At 31.2% G+C, this 20872-nt stretch overlaps 2 protein-coding genes and 1 pseudogene across 2 annotated transcripts; 2 read left to right on the top strand and 1 right to left on the bottom strand.

Annotated features, from left to right (window-relative positions):
• Positions 1 to 658: 658 nt before the first annotated feature.
• LOC145002413 (uncharacterized) lies at positions 659 to 3152 on the top strand. Its single transcript, XM_078961695.1, has 3 exons — positions 659 to 931; positions 2338 to 2389; positions 2491 to 3152. Exons 1-3 carry the CDS (start codon positions 659 to 661, stop codon positions 3150 to 3152), a joined length of 987 nt encoding a protein of 328 aa, XP_078817821.1.
• A 6260-nt stretch (positions 3153 to 9412) lies between these two features.
• On the top strand, positions 9413 to 10714 carry LOC145002412 (uncharacterized). The gene has a single exon (XM_078961694.1). It carries the CDS (start codon positions 9413 to 9415, stop codon positions 10712 to 10714), a length of 1302 nt encoding a protein of 433 aa, XP_078817820.1.
• A 282-nt stretch (positions 10715 to 10996) lies between these two features.
• LOC145002411 (protein SMALL AUXIN UP-REGULATED RNA 12 pseudogene) lies at positions 10997 to 11389 on the bottom strand (annotated as a pseudogene).
• Between the last annotated feature and the right edge of the window lie 9483 nt (positions 11390 to 20872).

The following is a 20872-nucleotide window of genomic DNA, read 5'->3' as shown; positions in this document are numbered from 1 at the left end:
CTTATAAATTGATTTCTCCATAGCAACAAAGCGGGAAATTTCAATGAAGAAAGGCATGCAGCCATTGGAGAGGATCAAAGAACTGGAGGGAAGTTGATTGTAATCAATAATAGAAACTCAAGATCCGTTATAATTCATCGGTAAAACCCATCACCATGAACGAGCATCCTGCACGGTGGTGACGGCGGCTGCGTGACTGCCACGCATAGTCGTCCTCCGGACTACCATTGATATCCTCAAGCAAACCACCTCCATCTTCTTCAACCCCAACAACCTCCAGATGCTTCTCCTTCTTTCCCTCTTGGTGCTTTCTGTACGCGTTAACGTTGAAACGACTACTCATTCCCTCACTTCCATCGTCGATAATGACCCTTCCATAAAACCCCTCATCTATCGAATTCACGACCCTCCCAATACCACCTCCCCTACCTCCAACATCACCACCAGATGTCGTCGTGTTCCCCACCTCACCCGTGTCAGGACTAGGACTCTAGACGATGATTCTTTCCCTGGAGACTACGAGTTCGATCATCGATGTTTTGGCAGCAGACTCCCAAATTCCCAATTATATGCCACTTCATTCATACTTGACTCCTTCGACCCCCAATTGGGAGTCTCTGATTTTGTATCCGATAACGGAATTAGGGCATCTGAAACTATGCGTTCTACTGCTAAGATGACTTTCACATTAATCGAGGTCATAGAGAAAGAAGAAAACGACGTCATCCATAGAAGCAACGATTCTGCACCATTGAACGAAACGACTGAAAGTGAATCCGAATTCCAGTTCTTCTTGAAGAGGTTTGGCCTCGAACACCATGATTTTACTGCATTGTTGTTTCTTATTGGTGCTCTCTCTGCTTCCTATTGGTTTATGATTCTTGGATTCGTTGCTACTTATACTATAGTTCATGGAGTTATATTCCTAAGGGTTTTTGGCACTGTAGCACAACAAAGTTTGAGGAATTTACACATTTAGTCATCCATGTATTTTTTTGCGTAGATAGTCCTTAAAGTTGGTTTTTACCTGTTAAATAGGGGCTTGACCCCCAAACTAACAGGTTTCCAGGTTAACTCCACTTATTTGGAGTCCTACATGGCAAAATAGGTTTATATTAATGCCAGATGTTGCATATGTGGTGTCCATATAGATTACCATTTACTTAAATAAACATTTAACTGGTTCTCTTTCTTTTACTTCCTCCAGTGAATCGAAGTTATCATCCTTTTTTTCTTCTCTTCAATCGATCGCATGTCACATCTCCCTTCCTATCTTCAATCGATTGCATGAAATAAAATCACACCCATTCTCTTTCTTTTACTCCCTCCACTAAATCTTCGAGTCTCACTCCTCTTTTGTGTTTTTTAATTTCACTCAAAGCAATAGATGAACAGGTGGTATTTGGTGGTTTGATTTGTGGTATTTGGTGGTTTGATTTGTGGTGAACAGTGACTGATTTCCTTGGATGTTGCAGATGGGTATGGATTTTCCCTCTTCTCCCTCTTGATGTGTTCCTTTTGAATTACAGGTGTTGTATGGTTGATGCAATGATGGAGGGTGAAGATGGTGATGATAAATATCATCCGTGGCATTAAGTGAAGGATTGTTGATGAACAAAGCAAGGAGTGTAAATATTGATGTTGGTCAAGGCGATGGGGGATGAAGGCGATGGCGATAACGCTCCTCCAATTTCATGAGAAATGCTTTAAGATAGTTTCCGGGATTTCCCCAATCAGTTCATTCTTGTATATGTTCAACAATTTCCGATGGGATTTCACAAAATAATGAATCTTAGGATGTCAACAAGTTGAAGATGTATCAACGGAGAAAGTAAGAGCACCATAGATGCTTCCAGTCAGCTTATTCCCTCAAAATAGAATTCTGTGTAGCCCTAACTGAAATACCCAGATAGGAAGAAACCTTGTGAATGAGTTCCGACTTACGTCCAAGCTCTGAAGATTATGGCATGAGATATCAATGATCGAGACTTGCAGATTTAGAATACATGTCTGCAGATCTATGTTTTCTGGTTTACCTAATGCAAGCGAATTTTTAGGGTTTTCGGATTCAAATGGTTTTTGGAATCGAAATTTTCAGTTTTGGAATCGATATTTGCATATCCCATGTTCGATATTGTAAAAGTTAGTCTTCTTGAAAATCTCCATTAATGCCGAAAATGTACCTTGTCTCCAAATTTTGTTGTGGATGGAGACGGTGGATAATGGTGGTGGGAGATTATTTTTGTTCTTATTTTTAGTTTAGGATATGTGCCAAAAGAAGTATTTTATACTTGGATTAGTGAGAAAGTGTTTTTTTTGTTATTTTTTAATTTCCAGGTCAGCAAATATAGCAAATATACCGGTTCATCAGGTTGCCTAGCTAAATATGGTATAACTGAAACAATTTTTTTAAGTTTAATGACTAATTGTGCAACAAAAAAACTTGAGTGACTAAATGTGTAAATTCGTCAAAACATTCTTTTGCTACAGTGCCAAAAACCCTATTCCTAATGGTGCTGAATGATTTCTGTGAGAGCCACAACTCTTTCACCATTAATTTCTCAATCAGTTTGTTTTTGGGTGTGAAAAGATTATCTCCCTTCATTCTCATGAGATGGGCAATCAGGGATGCTCTCACTCATCTACTGGGCTTCTGTTTCTTCGTATCAATCAAAGATCAATATTCCTTCTTAAAGATCTTCCTTAGGTACAAGTTCATGCCATTTTCAATTATGTCCCCTTGGGTTAAAGGTTTCGAGAAGGAGATTTACTGGTTCCTAAAATCATGGATCATATTAGACTTGTTCATGTCTTATGCGTTTGTTGTGGTAGCTTGGATAGTTATGGCGGGTTCAAGAAGAAGCTGGAGAGAAATTGTGAAAGAAGGTTATCATTTACTGTTATTAATGCTTCAACCTGCTGTTGATCTTATGTTTTTTGAAGTTGTAGTTTGTGGGAGATATGTTAGATGGGTGATTTCACAACATTTTGGGGTGTTCTTTGGTGTAGCTTTCCAGTCTTTCATGGAGGTTTATTTCATGGTTGCATGGATGATGTATTACTTGTCTGTGAAGTCCATTCATGCTAATTCTAGTGGTGAACCTTTTGGTAAACTAGAGCTTGAAGCCATGCTTGAAGATGTTAAATCTTAAATGATAGTTGATGTTAATTCTTGCAAATATGAAGAGTAGTAATCTTTTGGTGTTTTTGGTTAAATATGTATCGACGTATGTGATTAGCATTTTTAGATGAGATGAATTCAAATACTTTGTATAAAATGTGTAAATCGACTCCTTTTTTAGGATTCCTCGCATTGTTCATTTCCTAATTTCAAAATGATGACATCAAAAAGAAAAATCCAAGTTAAAAAAAAGTTATAAAGATAATTTTTAGAGAAAACAAAAAATATTAGTAACTAATTTTGGTACTTAAGTTTTAATACCACATAGGTATAAAAACAAGTTCCTTTAAACCTAAGGGTTACATTTGAAAGTATTTGAGATCTTATTGTTAGGAAGTTAGTAAATTGAAGGCAAAAGCCTTAGTAGTAAAACTTCATTTAAAAGTCTAGTCAAATGGTGCATATTTGAGAGAAATCAAACTTGACGGTCCATAGTGTAACATGTTAGGGTATTAAGGTACTTAAGCTAAAAGATTCTCCTCCATTTGGGAGAGGAGCACAATCTAGAGAAAGGAGAGGATTCAATGGACGAGTATTCTCTCCCAAAACTTTGGTACTTGAAGCTTGAGGGTGTTTGTTGGAGCTTTGGTCAATTGTACTTATAATCTAGCTTTCGAAGGTATATTTTTCTTACTTTCTCTACCAATTTCATTATAGGGTTCATGTGATTCTTAGAATTCGAGTTTCCTTTTCACCTATGGTGTTCATATGAGTTTTAATTTATAAATCCATTTCCAAACAACAACTAAAAAATAGTTGAGAGATTTGGAAGACAGTGTTATTTTGAAGGATTTTCTTAACCCTACATCAAAGAAATCAAACTTTTGATTTGATTTGAGAATCCATATTTTTATGTTCATCTAATGTATCTAGTTAATTATTTGTGGTTGGATTTTCAATTCATACTCCCATTTAGGTCTAATTAAGTTTTAGTCATATTGAAACGTCCTAAAATATAAAACCAAAAATTTCGTTTTCATAATAATAAAACCATCAACCCAAAGGTGTTCATAAAACCATAAAGAAAAAACGAAGTATGTCAATCAGTCATCTCAATACGTCAGAGTCAAATAAAACAGAAACTGTGGTGTGTGCGATGTGATCATCTTGAGCTCTTCCCCTTCGATCCAGAAGTACCTGAAACATAAAATGAAAACCGTAAGCACGGAGCTTAGTGAGTTCCCTAAAATACCGCATAGCTCAAGGTTATGCCGGGTCTATTTCACCCCCGAGTCTATTTCACCCCGAGTCTATTTCAACTCATGCGTCAACACAAGGCTGTATTGGTTCTATTTCACTGATGGATCTATTTCATCCCCGAGTCTATTTCAACTTATTTGTCAACACAAGGCTATACCAAGTCTATTTCACCTCCGGGTCTATTTCACCCCACATATATATAGAAAACAAGCATACATGCATATAACATATATATAGTAGGAGTCACAAAGACTATAAGTATATAACATATCCTAGTGTCATACAATATAGTGATCAACTCACCTTAGTCTGTGGTCAGTCAAACAAATGATCGAGCTACTGAACCGGAAAATCCCCACGCTAATCAATAAATAAAACCCCAATTAATAATTGGGACATAAACCATAACTAGGAATCTAGTTCATTTATCCAACGCCCAGGGTAAATGGTATTTTACCCTTTCCTCACTTAGCCCAATAACCGAGGCCTAACCCGAAGGCACCAAAAGCCTAATATGTCCGAAAATCCAAAAGGATACCCAAAGACCATTATGGGCTCAAATACAAGAAGGCCCAAAGCCTAACAATGGCCCAAAGTTAGAAAGGCTAGTGGCCCAACAAGGCCCAAAGCCCTAATAGTCCAAATATGACCCAAATCACAAAAGTCAACAAAAGCCAACAATTGCTGAGTACGCCCGACGTACACCTCCATTGGCTCGTATGTGCTGCGTATGAGCTGGGTACACCCATCGTACTCAACAACAAGCCCAATTCGCCATTATGTGCTTAATTGGTTAAGCAACTAAGTATACTTCTTAGATCCGATCTAAATGATGTCTTAACATGTAAAGTTGGCAACTTTACTCCTTTGCATGTCTTAATAGGACCCAATACTAGATTTTAACCAATAAGGCACACAATAAGAACCCTAACTCATGCATGGTCCAATATAACACATCAAGATTGCATTTTTATCCACAAGGAACCTGAAAAATGCTAAGATATATCATCTCTAGCTTCTGGAGTAGCTTATACTCTTAAGCATGACTTAAGGGGCTATAAAATGCACAAAACAAGTCCGAACTAGATCTATCATTATGAACCATCAAGTTAAGAGCTTTATACCTTCAAAAGCTTTCCATGTTAGTGATGATTCTGGATCCACAAGCTCCAACCACACCAATGTAACTTCCAAGAGCTCTTCTTCCTTCAAGATCACCAAAAAGATTCCCAAATATCACTTCCAAGCTCAAAACACTCAAATGAAAATTAGGGTTTCGTTCTCAAGGTTCGGAGAAGTGGAGGATGGTCATAAAAAGGTCCAAGAATAACTTAAGGTGTTTAAATAGGGCTTAAACCCTAAAAATTAGGGTTTATCCCAGGCGACCGTAATGCCCTGCGTACTCTACATACGCCCTGCGTACTTGGGTGCCTCCACGATCTTCATTTTGACCCAGTATGCCCAACGTACTCCTAGCGTACCCCCAACATACTCGGCCAGGGACCAAAATGCAATAGTTTTTAATTAAGGGAAAAAAGGAAAAATACCTGAAATGCAAATGCTACATATATTTTGAGGGTTTTCTAACCCTAGAAGATCTAGATCCAAAATTTAATAAATCTTGAAGTGTTAGGAGGTTTTTATTATGTTACTTACGATGTTTTATCCTCATATTTGAGGTATTGTTAGTAACCCATGCTTGGAATGATGTTTATTGAGTTTTTGAAGAAGTTAATCTTCTTTGGAGTCCATGTAAAGTTTGAAGTTCAATGTAAATCAATGATTGTCTTATAAACCTTGATGAGTTCCTAATTCCATGCGTTTTAAGTTGTAAGAGTTTTATTTGTTTATTTGGTTTCAATCCATCATTCATACATAGTGATTTGGTACAATGTGAACTCTATGTGCTCCTTCAACTTCTATATGAAGTTTGATAAATGTTTTGGTGTCTGATGCCCATTCCAAGGTGTATGGATGACAGTTTCTTTCAAGTAGCTAATATGTATTATGCCAATATCATGAAATACATACTCATCTTTTAGAGGTATGTATTTAGTTTTAATTTATTAGAACTCCGTGAGCCCAAGGTGATTCTAGTAAGGATTAGTGAAATTGGAGAATTGTGAGTTAGGAAAAGGAACGGATGATTCCATCATTAGAATCAAATTAATTCACTCACTTGGAATAAGTACAAACATTATGTATAACCACAAAACATGATTGTATAATTCAGAAAACATGATCATTATGTGATCATGTTTTGTGGTTGGAGTTTGAAAAAACATTTAAAACATGGAAAAGTCGGTAAAATGTTCCAAAACTCATTTCCACACAACTTGAGAACTTAAGTGGTGATTTTTTGAGCTTTCCATGAGAGATTGAAGCCAAACCAAGGAGATATCGAACAATAGAAAAGATTTATCATCTAATCCAGATAAGGTATATATCCACTTCTTCATCATTTTAAGCTTTTAGTAGTCTTCCATGGTAGAACATGAAGTAAGTAGCTTGAAATTTAACCTTAGTGTTTAAACTCTTACTTATTGTTGTTATAAACATGGTAAAGATGCTATTGAACTTAAATAAATGAATTAATGGTGAAATTCATGATACTGAAAAAAAAAATGGGATTCAAATCCTAAGTAAGCAATGAACAAGATGAAGTGACATTAAGCTACGTCTTAATGAATTTAGACATAACACTAAGTTTTATGTCAATAATGATGGTTGTCATGGAATATGACAAATTATATTGAATTTAACTTATAATGTTCATATATAGGAGTTGTATGAAGTGAATAGATGTCTTAATGGATTAACACAATACATAAAGATTTATGAAAAAGTTGTATTGAAATAACTCATTGAGTGAAAATAAAAGCTTTATGAGTTATATATATGAAATGGGAATATGAAAAACCTATATGATCAAGTAAGTGATCATATTTTGTTTGAGTTAGCTATTAAGCTCTTAAATAAATAAGTTAAGCTAAAATAGCTTGATCATATTATTGAATAGGAAGTGAAAATAAGCTTGATCCAAGAAGTGCCAAGCCAAACACCGAAGCCAAGAGAACTAGTTAATTTTCATGAATTATTGAGATGAGTTATATATGTGTTATTATAGGAATATATGGCTTATTACTTAATGAATTAAGTATTTGATAGATAGTAAGTGTTGAAAATGGTGTACAATATCATTAACTATTTTTGTAATATTTCTATTAATAGTAGGGTCATTTTGGGTTAGCCTCATGAACCAAATAACATAAGCAAAAGGAGATTAATAATAGGGAAATTGAGTAATCTAATCCATATAAATGACTATTTTAATAATAATAACCAACTTATAACTTTTTTTTTCGTAAAATGAACACTATCTTTGGAATAGAGCATTTCGAAGTAGCAGTAATCATTCTGGAGCATTCACGATCCAAATCATCTAAATTTGGTTCCAAAATTCTAACACGTACTTTTAGAACAATTTGTATTGCTCAAGTTATGAGAAAGAAGGATGAACAAAATTACATATCAGCAACCACATCGACCTACACTTTTAGACTTCTTCAATTGATCTCCACAACTTCTGTTAGTAAAATCATAAAAACCCTTTCATTAGCATAATCTATTGATTGTACTTTTCTTGTATTAAAAGTGGAGACTTAGTTATTGAACAATCATCATGATGATTCAATATCACCATTGAATATGAAATCTAATATTGAGATATAAAAGACAAAAAAAGGTTCTAAAATAAAAATCAAATCATTTTAGTTAAAAAAACGCTTAAATCTTTCAATGGTAACTCTGATAACACTTTATAAAACCCAAGATTTAATAGTGAAAGATAAATGCAGAATAAAATGAATTACCAACATAAAAATGAGAACAATATTTTAACACATTTACACAAGTTTAACAAAGACATGCCTATGGGCACTTCAAGTATGAATACCTTTGGTTAAACACATAGAATATTTTCATAAGAGCAATTCCCAAACGCCTTTCTAAAATGCCTTAGAACAAAATCTTCATTTTATCTTCACGAAATCAATAATTATCCATTGTTACATCTACGTTCATTGCTTAGATGAAATTGTTGGTGTCATAATTTGTGGAGAAAAAAAAATTGCAATCCAATTGACGAATTCGGCTCAAATGTATTATCTTTCTTTCTTTGCTATTTTGGTGGTGCGAAATTGATACTTGACCTTTTTCAAGAGTATTTATTCTCTAACTAAACCTTTTTATACTTTCGAGCTTTTCTATCTTCTCTTTCTACCTATGTTTAACATTGTCTTCTTTCATTTGTTTTTTATTTGCTTCATCTTCCTTATTTTTCTATCGATGAGACATATCCTCTAAAAAGATTTCCTCAATCAACCAAAGTCCGCATCTTGATCATAAGTGTAATATTATAATTTGTGTGTATTCAATGCCATTATTAAAATGGTAACTACTCTCTTTTTCTCACTCTCTCCCATATAATCATGTGCATTTTTCATATCTAACCCTGGAATATTTATATTTTGCATGATTTTTTTCTCTGGTAATTCATACCATGATACCATGCCTAAAACAAAGAGTCAAATATGGCATAAAAAATATCGTTTGATGACTTGGATTAATCATGTTCATTTTGATACCAATTTCACATTTTTCATTATTTTTATTACAAGAAATAATACACAACTATTTCTTTTGTCGATCGAGTTTTACAACTAAAACCCTTTCCTTTTAAGTGCCACGTGTCAAAGTTATTACAATTCGAAATCGGTTCCTCTGCCCTCGCAACAGAACGTGAAAGCTTGAAACAGAACAAAGAAGGAAATAACCGCCAAACTGAACAAGATTCAATCAAGAAACGCATTCCGCCATTGGAGAGGATCAAAGAATTGGAGGGAAGTTAACTGAATTGGGCACCAACTTCGAAATGGGTTTATATATAATGCTCTAAACAAATCATAGTTCATCACTCTGCACATCTAAATTCTGACCAATAATAGAAACTCAAGATCCATTGTCATCGCCATGAACGAGCATCCTCCACCGCCACCGCCACCGCCACCGCCGCCACGGCGTATAGTCGTCCTCCCGACGGCCACTGCTGTCCTGACTCGAACCACCTCCATCTTCTTCACCCGCAAGAATTTCCTTATGTTTCTCGTTCTTTCCATCCTTCTGTCTTTTCAACGTCTTAACATCGACATTGCTACTAATTCCCTCACTTCCTACATCGATAACCAGTCTTCCATTCAATCCTTCTTCTCTCGAACTCACGAACCTCCCAATCCCACCGGGACCACCACCGTACGCCGCCCCTTCCTCCATCTCCCCGGCGTCGGGTCTCTAGACGATGATTTCTTCACCGAAGACGACGAGTTCGATCGTCGCAGCCTCCCAAACCCCCAATCAAATTCCACCTCATTCATACTCGACTCCTCCGATTCCCAATTGGGATTCTCCAATTCCGTGTCGGATACTGGCATCAACGCATCTGAAATCAACGATTCTGTTCCGATTGATGAAACGGCTGAAAGTAATTCCGACTCGCAGTCCTTGAAGACATCTGACCTCGAACGCCATGGATTTACTGCATTGTTCTTTCCCTTTGGTGCTTTCTGTGCTTCATATGGATATCTCGTGCTTGGATTCGTTTCTACTTATGCTTACGTTCATGGGGTTATATTCGTATTGGTTCTGAACGATTTCTGTATGAGATACAACTCCTTCATCGCGACTTACTTGAATGGTTGTTCTCTGGGTTTGAAACGATTGTGTCGCAACATTCTCATGAGATGGATAATCAGATCTGTTTTCTCTCTACTCTTGGGCATCTGCTTCTTCGGACAAATTGAAGACAAACATACACTCGTGAAGATCTTCGTTAGGTTAATCTTCATGCCATATTCCATTTTCTCTCCATGGGTTAAAGGTTTCGAGAAGGAACGTGAAGACTTCATTTTACCATGGCTGTTCGTAGATTTCTTGACCTCCTTTGTGCTTACTCTGGATCCTTGGATAGTTATGGCGGATCCAAGAAGAAATTGGCGGGAAGTTGTTCAAGAAGGTTGGAATTTGTTGTCATTATCGCTTCATCCCGCTTATAATCTCAAGAGTTTTGAAAGTATAGTTTGTGGACCATATGCTCGATGGGTATTTGCAAGAACATTTGGGGATTTCTTTGCTAGAGCTTTACATTGTTTAATGGAGGTTTACTTCATGGTTGCATGGTTGATGTATTACTTGTCTGTGAAGTCCATTGATGCTAATTCTAGTGGTCAACCTTTTGGTCAACGAGAGCTTGAAGCCATGCTTGGAGATGTTAGATGATAATTCATGTGAATATGTGATGTCTATTCTTGCAAATATGAAGTGTTAGTGTTTTGGTTAAATGTGTTTGAACAAATGTGAATAACATTTTTTTTTAGATGATATGAATTCAAATGGTTTGTATAAAATGTGTAGATGGAAATTGGAATGGTTACTTTTCATGATTTTGTTGTTATGATTAGGAATCACAGTTTATTATTTCATCAAGAATCCCTTCAAAAATGGGGTTTGCTACTTTACACTAAATCTAAAATCTTGAAGAAGAAAAAAATCTAACAAAATTCAAAAACAGAAAGTGGTTTTTTGATCATGTGGCAATGAAGCAACTTTGAGGAAGACTTCCTCATCACAAGGGATGTAGAGTTTAGAATCAGCAGTGAAGTCGTATTCTTCTCGAGCTTGATCCAACAACTCGTTGAATGACGGGTTTTTTAGTAATTTCACATTGATGACAAACCTACTCTGGTTTTGACCAACGTAGACTACAAGATGACCCTTTGGGACGTCCCTTGGAATGGAGTCATGTTCATCATCTTCATGTATGGATGGTGATGATGATGATGATGATGCTTGAGTGATTCTCCATGGACACCAGTTTTTAAAGCTTAAACAAGATGCAACTCCATCGATCTCCCTCCTCTTTTTAAGCCATGCTTTCAGAATCTTTACTACCATCATGTTTATATATACATGTGTATGTAGTAGAGGGAGAGAGAATGATGTATATGATGGTGGACAACTGGGAGAGAGTAATATATATTTATAGTGATCATGAAGTGAGGAGAGAGGAAAGTAAGATGATGATGACTAAGAGGTTGTGGTTAGGGAGATTGAAATTGATTGAGCACTTTGGTTGAGTATAGATACTAATTCCTATCTAAATTTGGAAATGTGAATCATATCTATTGTGTAAGTGGAAAATGATTCATTCCTATTAAAAAAACGTTTTTCTTTGGGAAGAAAGTTTATTATTTTTCTTTTTTGTTTTTGTTGGCTAAGAAACAATAGTAACAACAATAATACTTGATTCTCATTAAGAATGTGTAAGAAAGAAGTCATTACTCCACTTTGTCATAGAAAGACTATTTTCAGATGATCTCCAACATGTAAATCGTGTGGAGTGATAGTGAATAGAGGTGGTAAATAAGAAATTTGTTTTTGGCAATTAAGCGTCGACTTAAAGGGAAAAATAAATATGTAAACATTGTAAAGAAAAAAAAAACTATGACATATTTTCTTGCTCCCCAATCCTGATTTTTAAATTTTAATCATCACTCCTTGTATGAATACATATCATCAACCTATACTACTCTATTGTAGTGGTGTGTTGTCTCATATGGACATGCCAAAACCACTACATTCTTGAATCTTGATTCTTCCCTCCCTCAATTTATCATTGATCGACATCACTCCTACCACATTAAATATCTTGGCCAATAATGTTCTAATGCATGTCATTCATAACATCCTCATTTTAGAAACTTCCTCATTCATTTCATACATCTTCGTAATCGACTATCGTTTAGACTAATATATCAGATTGTCACCATATAAAACTTCCACTTTAGTTTCAACATGACATTCTTGTCGCACAAAACTCATATAGCCACTATCTATGGGTGACAATATGTCATGTTGAGTCATTTTCGGGTTGACATGTTTAATTAAATGTGTTGACAACCCAACCAACACGTTTAATTAAAGATGATAAGAACTCTTAACACAATTCATCATGTTTAATAATAGGTTGAATTTATTTAATAAATAAGTTTAACCCAAGTTGACCCATTTGCATAAAAAACCAAATAAATAGAACTTATACCTAATTAAATAAGTTACATATTCTAATAAATGTATAAATAAAATTAGAAAAAAATAAGTTACATATTCTAATAAATGTATAAATAAAATTAGAAAATTAAATTACAAATCCCAATAAATGTTTGCGTTCGAAAAGAATAATTACAACCACAAACACAAATTAAATGTTCAAACAACATTACAAAATTCTAAATTCTATTTTCTACGCAACTCAAACACGCAAGATGACTAAGGAATAACCGAATGAGGGGTTGATAGTTATTGATTACACACTTAATTGTTAGAGTTCGAGATTGTAAAGGATAATGAGACGATGAGTTAGGATTAGTACCTTACTCGTTTGAGAACCAAGTTTGTGAAAAATGAGATGAAAAATTGAATATTGAAAGTGAAAGAAAACAAACTTGAATTTATAATAGGTTGTTTTATTTGTTGTTTCTTAATGGTAAAATATATAAGATAATAATTACAAAATATTTATATTAACTAAATTTAAAAAGTAATTATTTTTAAACGGATTAACAAGTTGAAATTGTTGAATTCAATGTACAATAAACTAATAATTTAACGTACTACTACTTATATGTAAGCATATGTGGTCGCATACAAAAATCATTTTCCCTAACATAAAAAAAGGTAAAATATTTTGATGTGATATATAAATTGATTGTTTATCAATCAAAATAGATAAATAAATGGTAATATATTATTTATTAAATAAAACAAAATAAATGAAATGTCATAAGGATATACAACTAATATCCAATTATATATCTATTTATGGTTTTGAATCTTAATGTCTATTGAATGTTATAAATATATATGTGCTTCTTGCGATTTGTTAAGAATACAACTAATATCCAATTATATATCTATTTTACCATTATTAACTAATAATAAGATTACTATAATACTTTTATATTATTTATTAAATGATTTAATTTATCTAAAATCTGATTGATGCATATACTAACATAATAATTACTTTAAATACCTGAACCTACTTATATATATAATAGCATCAGAATTTTTAAAATGTAATTTCATAAGGGTAAAAACTTTGCCTACAAGTTCAAAAATTTTATACAGAGTTATTAGTACAGTGGACTTAACGAGTTTCACGATTAACTATTGTTATCCTTCTTTAAAAAAACAATCCTAAAATTACGTTTAAAGTCTAAATTTGGTTCTTGTAGTTTGTCAATACTTACACTACATGTTCAAAATTCGGTTTTATATCTTTTAACTTCTTTATTTCCATATATTTTTATTTTTAGTCAAAACGAAACTTGGTTTACTATTTTTTTTTTTTTTTTTTGTTTTCATATATATAGTTTTATATTTTTTGTATTTTTTTTTTGTTTTTTTATGTTTTGTATTTTATCAATTTGATAACTTCTTTTGATATTTTTTAAAAGATGTAAAGTGTATGAATATATATATATATATATATATATATATATATATATATATATATATATATATATATAGTATTTTTTTGTTTTTTTTTTTCATATTTTTTTACGTTTTGTATTTCATCAATTTGATAACCTCTTTTGATATTTTTGAAAAAGTGTAAAGTGTATGAATATAGTAGAGTATATTACATTTTTGGTGTTTAGTTTTTTTTTTTTTTTTTTTTTTTTTTTTTTTGTGTTTTCTATTTTTTTAAATTTAGGTAGTTTATGGTTTTTCTATTTTTATTTTAAATTTTGATTTAATATGTGATATTTATGATTTATAATTATTAAAATAGGAAATAACTAAAACACGAAAATTAAATCAAATGTTCAAAACTCGGTTTTATGTTTTTTTAACTTCTTTATTTTCATTTATTTTTATTTTTTGGTTAAAAATAAACTTTTATATATATATATATATATATATATATATATATATATATATATATATATATATATATATATATATATATATATATAACAAGTTTATTTTTAACCAACAAATAAAAATAAAGAAGTTAAAAAAACATAAAACCGAGTTTTGAACATTTATTTATTTTTTTTTATTTTTTTATTTTTTTTTTTGCAAACTACAGAGACCAAATTTACACTGTAAACATAAGTTTAAGATTGATTATGCAAAAATTAAAACAAGTTTATTATGTTAAGTGGGCTAAAACAATAAGTGTACGTAAAATTTATGGCCACAGCCAACAAAAAATATAATAAGTTTTTTTCCTTATTTTAATTACTTGTGAAAAATTACGGTTTTTATAATATTTGTCCATATCATGTGTGTGATTGTATTTCTTTGCACGTGACTATATTAGTATATATTGTGTATTTATGTGTGTCGTGTGTGTACCGTTGTGTATGTAGTTGGCAAAACCATAAAATACATCTCTCTCTCTCTCAATTTTTACAAAAAAAAAAGAAAAAAAAAAAAACATAGCTTAAACTCTCCCACAATACACATACTTATACCCTCGTTTAAAACAATGGTTACAAAACAATGGCTACATAAAAAAAAAGCAAAAAATTTGAAAAAAGAAAACTCCAGGTGTAAAAGCTTCTACGATTATCAACAAACTTTTTATTAAAATTAAAAACACGTTAGCTAACTTTCGGTAGAAAAACATTTCGGATATTATATATATATATATATATATATATATATATATATATATATATATATATATATATATATATATATATATATATATATATATATATAGGGTTGGGTTCATTTGAGACCATCTATATTTTGTGAGACCGTGAGACGTATTTTTTTTTTTTTTTTTTTTTTATTAGTTAATTTATGTTCCGAAAATAATATTTAAAAAAAGAATTTTTTGATTTTTCCATTTATTTTGCATTTTAAAATTATTTTTAGAATATGTACAGTATAATATTCTATTTAGAATATTTCACGTATTTTTCAAAAAAAATAGAATTTTTTTTTATTTTATTTTTTATTTTTTTTTAGTTAATTCAAGTTCCGAAAATAATATTTAAAAAAAGAATTTTAAGATTTTTCCATTTATTTTGCATTTTAAAATTATTTTTTAGAATATATCAGTGTAATATTCTATTTAGAATATTTCACGTATTTTTCAAAAAAAAAAACGGAATTTTTTTTATTTATTTTTATTTTTTTATATATTTTTATATATTTTTTAGTTAATTCAAGTTCTGAAAATAATATTTAAAAAAAGAATTTTTGGATTTTTCCATTTATTTTGCATTTTAAAATTATTTTTAGATTTGGTCTCACGGTCTCACAAAATTAGAATGGTCTCAAATGAACCTGAACCTATATATATATATATATATATATATATATATATATATATATATATATATATATATATAATTTTTTTTTTTGGATTTTTCCATTTATTTTGCATTTTAAAATTATTTTTTAGAATATGTTAGTGTAATATTTTATTAGAATATTTCACGTATTTTTCAAAAAAAAAATGGAATTTATTTTTATTTTTTTTATAGTTAATTCAAGTTTCGAAAATAATATTTAAATTTTTTTTTTTTAGATTTTTCCATTTATTCTGCATTTTAAAATTATTTTTTACAATACGTCAGTATAATATTCTATTAGAATATTTCACTTATTTTAAAAAAAAACGGAATTTATTTTTTATATTTTTTATAGTTAATTAAAGTTCCGAAAATAATATTTAAAAAAAGAATTTTTGGATTTTTCTATTTATTTTGCATTTTAAAATTATTTTTAGATTTGGTCTCACGGTCTAACAAAATTAGAATGGTCTCAAATTAACCTAAACCTCTATATATATATATATATATATATATATATATATATATATATATATATATATATATATATATATATATATATATATATATATATATATATATATATATATATATTGTTTCTGATGATTTTATTAGTGTCATACGAAATCAACTGTCACATTATATTATATATGAAAAGTGAAAACAAAAAGTATAAGATACCAAATAGTGGAAAAGTTTACCATGAGGATTCATCCCCTCAAGCCACACCAGAATCAATGAGTCATGTCACCTCCTTCCATACCCCAAAATGATTGGGTATTGTCACATTTCATAATTAATTCAAAATTAATAGCACATATTCTTACGATAAAAATTCTTTGACCTTTATTAAAAAATATAATATTAATATAAACAAGAAGAAAAGAATCTGTGGACTCACATGCAATAATTACTATAAGTAGATTACAAATTCAAAAATTAAAATTTGATAAAGCCAATATTATCTCTTTTTGGCAACTGTATAATTTTGAACTAGCATGTGAAAAATATTTGATAAAATGATATGTAAAGCAAACTTTAAAATAATTAGATAAACACTTCTTCTTAAGGAGCACGAGGTTTTATATTTCATTTTGTTTGATAGCAATTCATGTTACGTGTCAGGTTAAGTTGATATAAATAAAAGTCTTATTCAAAATCAATAAACAAATATACATAAATTAAGATCATGATGACAAAATAAGAAAGAAAAACGATATAAACAATCATGGAATTTATGAAATTTATGTAATCAATTAGAATTAAATGATTTAATGGTTGATAAGTTTGATTGAGTCTAAAGCTCTAACTGAATTTGTCTCCATATAAAATTTCAATTGCATGTCATAAAAAATGATTATGTGGTAAAATTATATTTGATGCCGAATATACAACATTATATGCTATTTTTTTTTTTTTTTTTGATATATATTTTAATACGAAAAGTGTAATAAGGTTTTAAAAATTGTGAAAAAACAAGGATTCGTTTATTGAATGAATGTGATTGGGGCGCTCAAAACACCATTCTTCCGAATCTCAATCTTCTGACATCATATATACGAGGGAGTACAATTATAGTAACGGTACAACATTTGATGCACAATGTACAAATTCGAACAAAATAAGGCATAAAGAAATGAATGAGATGAGATTTGTTCATTCATGGTCGATTAGGTTCAGTGTTTGAAGACGTGCACGAATACACTGGCAACACCCATGGTTGATTGGTTTAGTGTTTTTTTTATGAGAAAATATGTGAAAGGTTAAAAATGTAAAAAATATTAAAATATTTTTTATTATGAAAAAAAAGGTTAAAAAATAGAGATGGCAACGGGTTCAAGAGTATTAGGATCGAGTCTCCATTATAACTAGTTATGGATTTTCTCTGTTAAATTTACTATCATAAGTTTACAAATCTTAATCGACGAAGATATGTTAGTTCATTGATATGCGTTTATAGATTTTAAAAGTATAAGAATCGATTTTTTGTAAATAATAAATGATCAAAGAATTCTTATATCAGCCTATTTATCTTTTGTACAAGTTTTTGGAATGCACTAAATTCTACTAATTGATTGGTTCAATGAATTCTTATATAGTCTAGTGTTTCAACATTTTTTTTTTGTCAAACATATCATTTATTAATTATAAAAAAATTAATCTTCCATATGTCTTTTATGTTATTTTATATATTCCAACTAGTTTATCATTATTTTTTATCAAATATTATTTTTTATCAGTTAGTTTTTTAGCTAATTCATCAGTTTTGAACCTCGGTCCAGTTACCACCCACCAACCTATTTCACATAGATGAAAACAACAAAATTGAACCCTTAAAAGCAAAGTACAAATGTTTAAAAGAACAATTAAAATAATATATATAAAAGAACTAAATAATCATACAACTAAAATACTATGCATTAGGCAAATAACATTAAGACGAACACAAACAATTTGCCCATTAATCCACTTGCTCCCATTGCCATAAAGCGCCTTTTCAATTTGATTGAAAGAGGCATACTTTTCCACAAAAGCCCAAAAGATATACCACCCAGCAGCTTTAATAATATCTTGGTCAGAATGCAAGTCTTGCAATCTTTTTGATATCAAAAGCCCATTACAATCTTTAAACGCAGCCCATTTAGGACCCAACAAAAAAAAAGAGAATTAAATTGGATCTTCCAAATGTCAAGGGGAACCCATCTTAACCTCAAAAAACATATATGATCACATTCTACCAAAGACTTCAAATCACATTAAACTATGAGCTCATAATAAGCGTCAACTACACCTTTCACTTCCATCTTTCTTACCATTAGACAGACTAGAGGGTGTGTAGTAGTATCTACGGTTTGACCATTTCAGCATGCAACACATCAGTATGTGTTGTTGTTTGTTGGGTGAGGTTCTCCTTTGTTGGCTGTTTAAATTTCTTAAGTGGGCTGTTTTGGGGCTATAAAATATACACATTGTTGCATAAACAAATCCTTGGAAGTATTTATTGTGCTTTTTTTTTTTTTTTTTTTAATTTGAATTATTCCTAAGATGTTGAACAAAATATGACACGTATTAAAATTTTTGGGCTTATTTTCGATGTTTTATTTGGAGAGCCTCAATGCATAGAGTACCTGTGGCTGATGCCTTAATGTATAGGGGTGTTAGCATCTCCAATCCCCTCTGTCCATTATGCAATAAGGTGAATGAAACAACCGATCATCTATTCATTACATGCGAATATACCCGGGAAGTAATTGATTGGGTTTTTAAATGGTGTGGCATACAAAACAGAAGCTTTGCAACCGTTAGAGACTTCATTGATTATGTGGCTGTTTGGGGAAACTGTGCTAGAAAGAAATCAATCCTAAATATGGTGTTTTATTGTCTTATCTGAAACATTTGGATGACAAGGAACGATAAAGTCTTCAAAAAGATTGATGTACCCCCGATAAAAATTGTTGACAACATCATTTCTTTATCATATATTTTGTGTAAACATCGCGGTAACCTTGGTTGTAGAGATTGGGTCAACTAGAGTATTTCACCTTTTTCTCATTTTCTATTGTAATTTCGATTCATTTTTGTTTTCCTTTGTAATGTTTTGGCTCGCTTAGCTACTTGCTAGCGGCACCCTTCTAATGATTATTTGTTGTTTCAAAAAAAAAAAAATTCTTCAAGTAAACGATGAAACAAATGCGTTGTAGGACTTTTATTTAATTAATGAAGTTTATATTTATATTTATAATTTTATATTTTTAAGTAATGTGGTTTATGTTTTTTATTAAAAATAAATTATTTTTATAAAATTAAAAAAAATGTTTGCCATGGTCCCCACACCTAGTGTGTGGCAAAAAACCGCACTTTAGGTGGTAGAACTGACATGACATCTATGTGACGTCTAAGTGGCAGAAGGGGAGTGTGGTTCTTGTGACACTACACCCTCCAACCTTATCCTATCAACTACATCTTTCACTCCATCTTTCTTATCATTATCATATATGGCTTTTCTATATAGTTGATTTTACAAAACCCTTTGATGATTTGATTATAATTGTGCTTCATACCACTTTGTTCCATTATCTTCATTATCTTTTCAGCCTCTTCAAACTTCAATCCATCACATTAATAATTTAAGAATATGTTATATGTAACCAAATTAGGTGTACACTCGTTCTTTCTCATGTCTACTGCGTCCAAAGCCCATTCTTCCATGTTACCAATCACATCAACATCACTCTCTATACACCATTCCTCTCCATGTATATTAATCAATTAGCTATCTTATCTTACTAAAGATAAAATACCCCATCTGCTTTTAAAGATTTTTATAACCATTTTACATAAACAACAAACACATATGTATGTATGTATATTCTAGGATATATGTATAAATCTATTACCTATGAACGAAAACAAGCGAGAAAATGTGTTTGCTTAAGTATTCATGTTCTCAGTTAGTTCAGTTAAACCTAAATAAACATCATGAACAAGCATCGTGCGAATTCCTTTGGTTCATTTACAGCCTTAAAAAAACCTCAGGATAACTACCATAATAAGTGGGGAGATCTATTATCCCCCTCCAAAAAAATGAAATCTTCCTCAATACTCCAATAATTAGTCAAGGGTCTTTACATGGATGAAGTGGTCAGTTGTCACACCCCGACCGAGGCGGCGGAACATGTCAGGTTGTGCGACTTAGTTCATGGATCATAAGCAAATTGAATATATATCAAAAGTACAACAATAACAATACAACAGTTATATTCCACTTTAAAGTTTGAATAGATAGTTCATACATATAATAATAGTAAGTACATGAATTTGCCTTACCAAATAGGCTGATATAACAAAAGCCAGAGAAAACTAGGTTGCTCGAAATCCATGAACATTTTTTCTGCTAAAAGTTGGTTCTATGATCTCCCAAGAATACATGTAGTTTGAGAGTCAACACAAAGGTTGGTGAGGGTTATAGGTTTTCTGCTAAACGCAGTAATAATACTTTTTAAAAGCTGAAAAGTATTTCTTTGTAGTTAAAATCATGTTTGAAAATGTTTGATAAAGAGAG

This window comes from Lactuca saligna, chromosome 6, assembly GCF_052625555.1.
Source record: "Lactuca saligna cultivar CGN05327 chromosome 6, ASM5262555v1, whole genome shotgun sequence".
NCBI classification, from domain to species: domain Eukaryota; kingdom Viridiplantae; phylum Streptophyta; class Magnoliopsida; order Asterales; family Asteraceae; genus Lactuca; species Lactuca saligna.
Note: the sequence above shows the minus strand (reverse complement) of the source record. Positions and strands in the feature narration are given on the sequence as shown.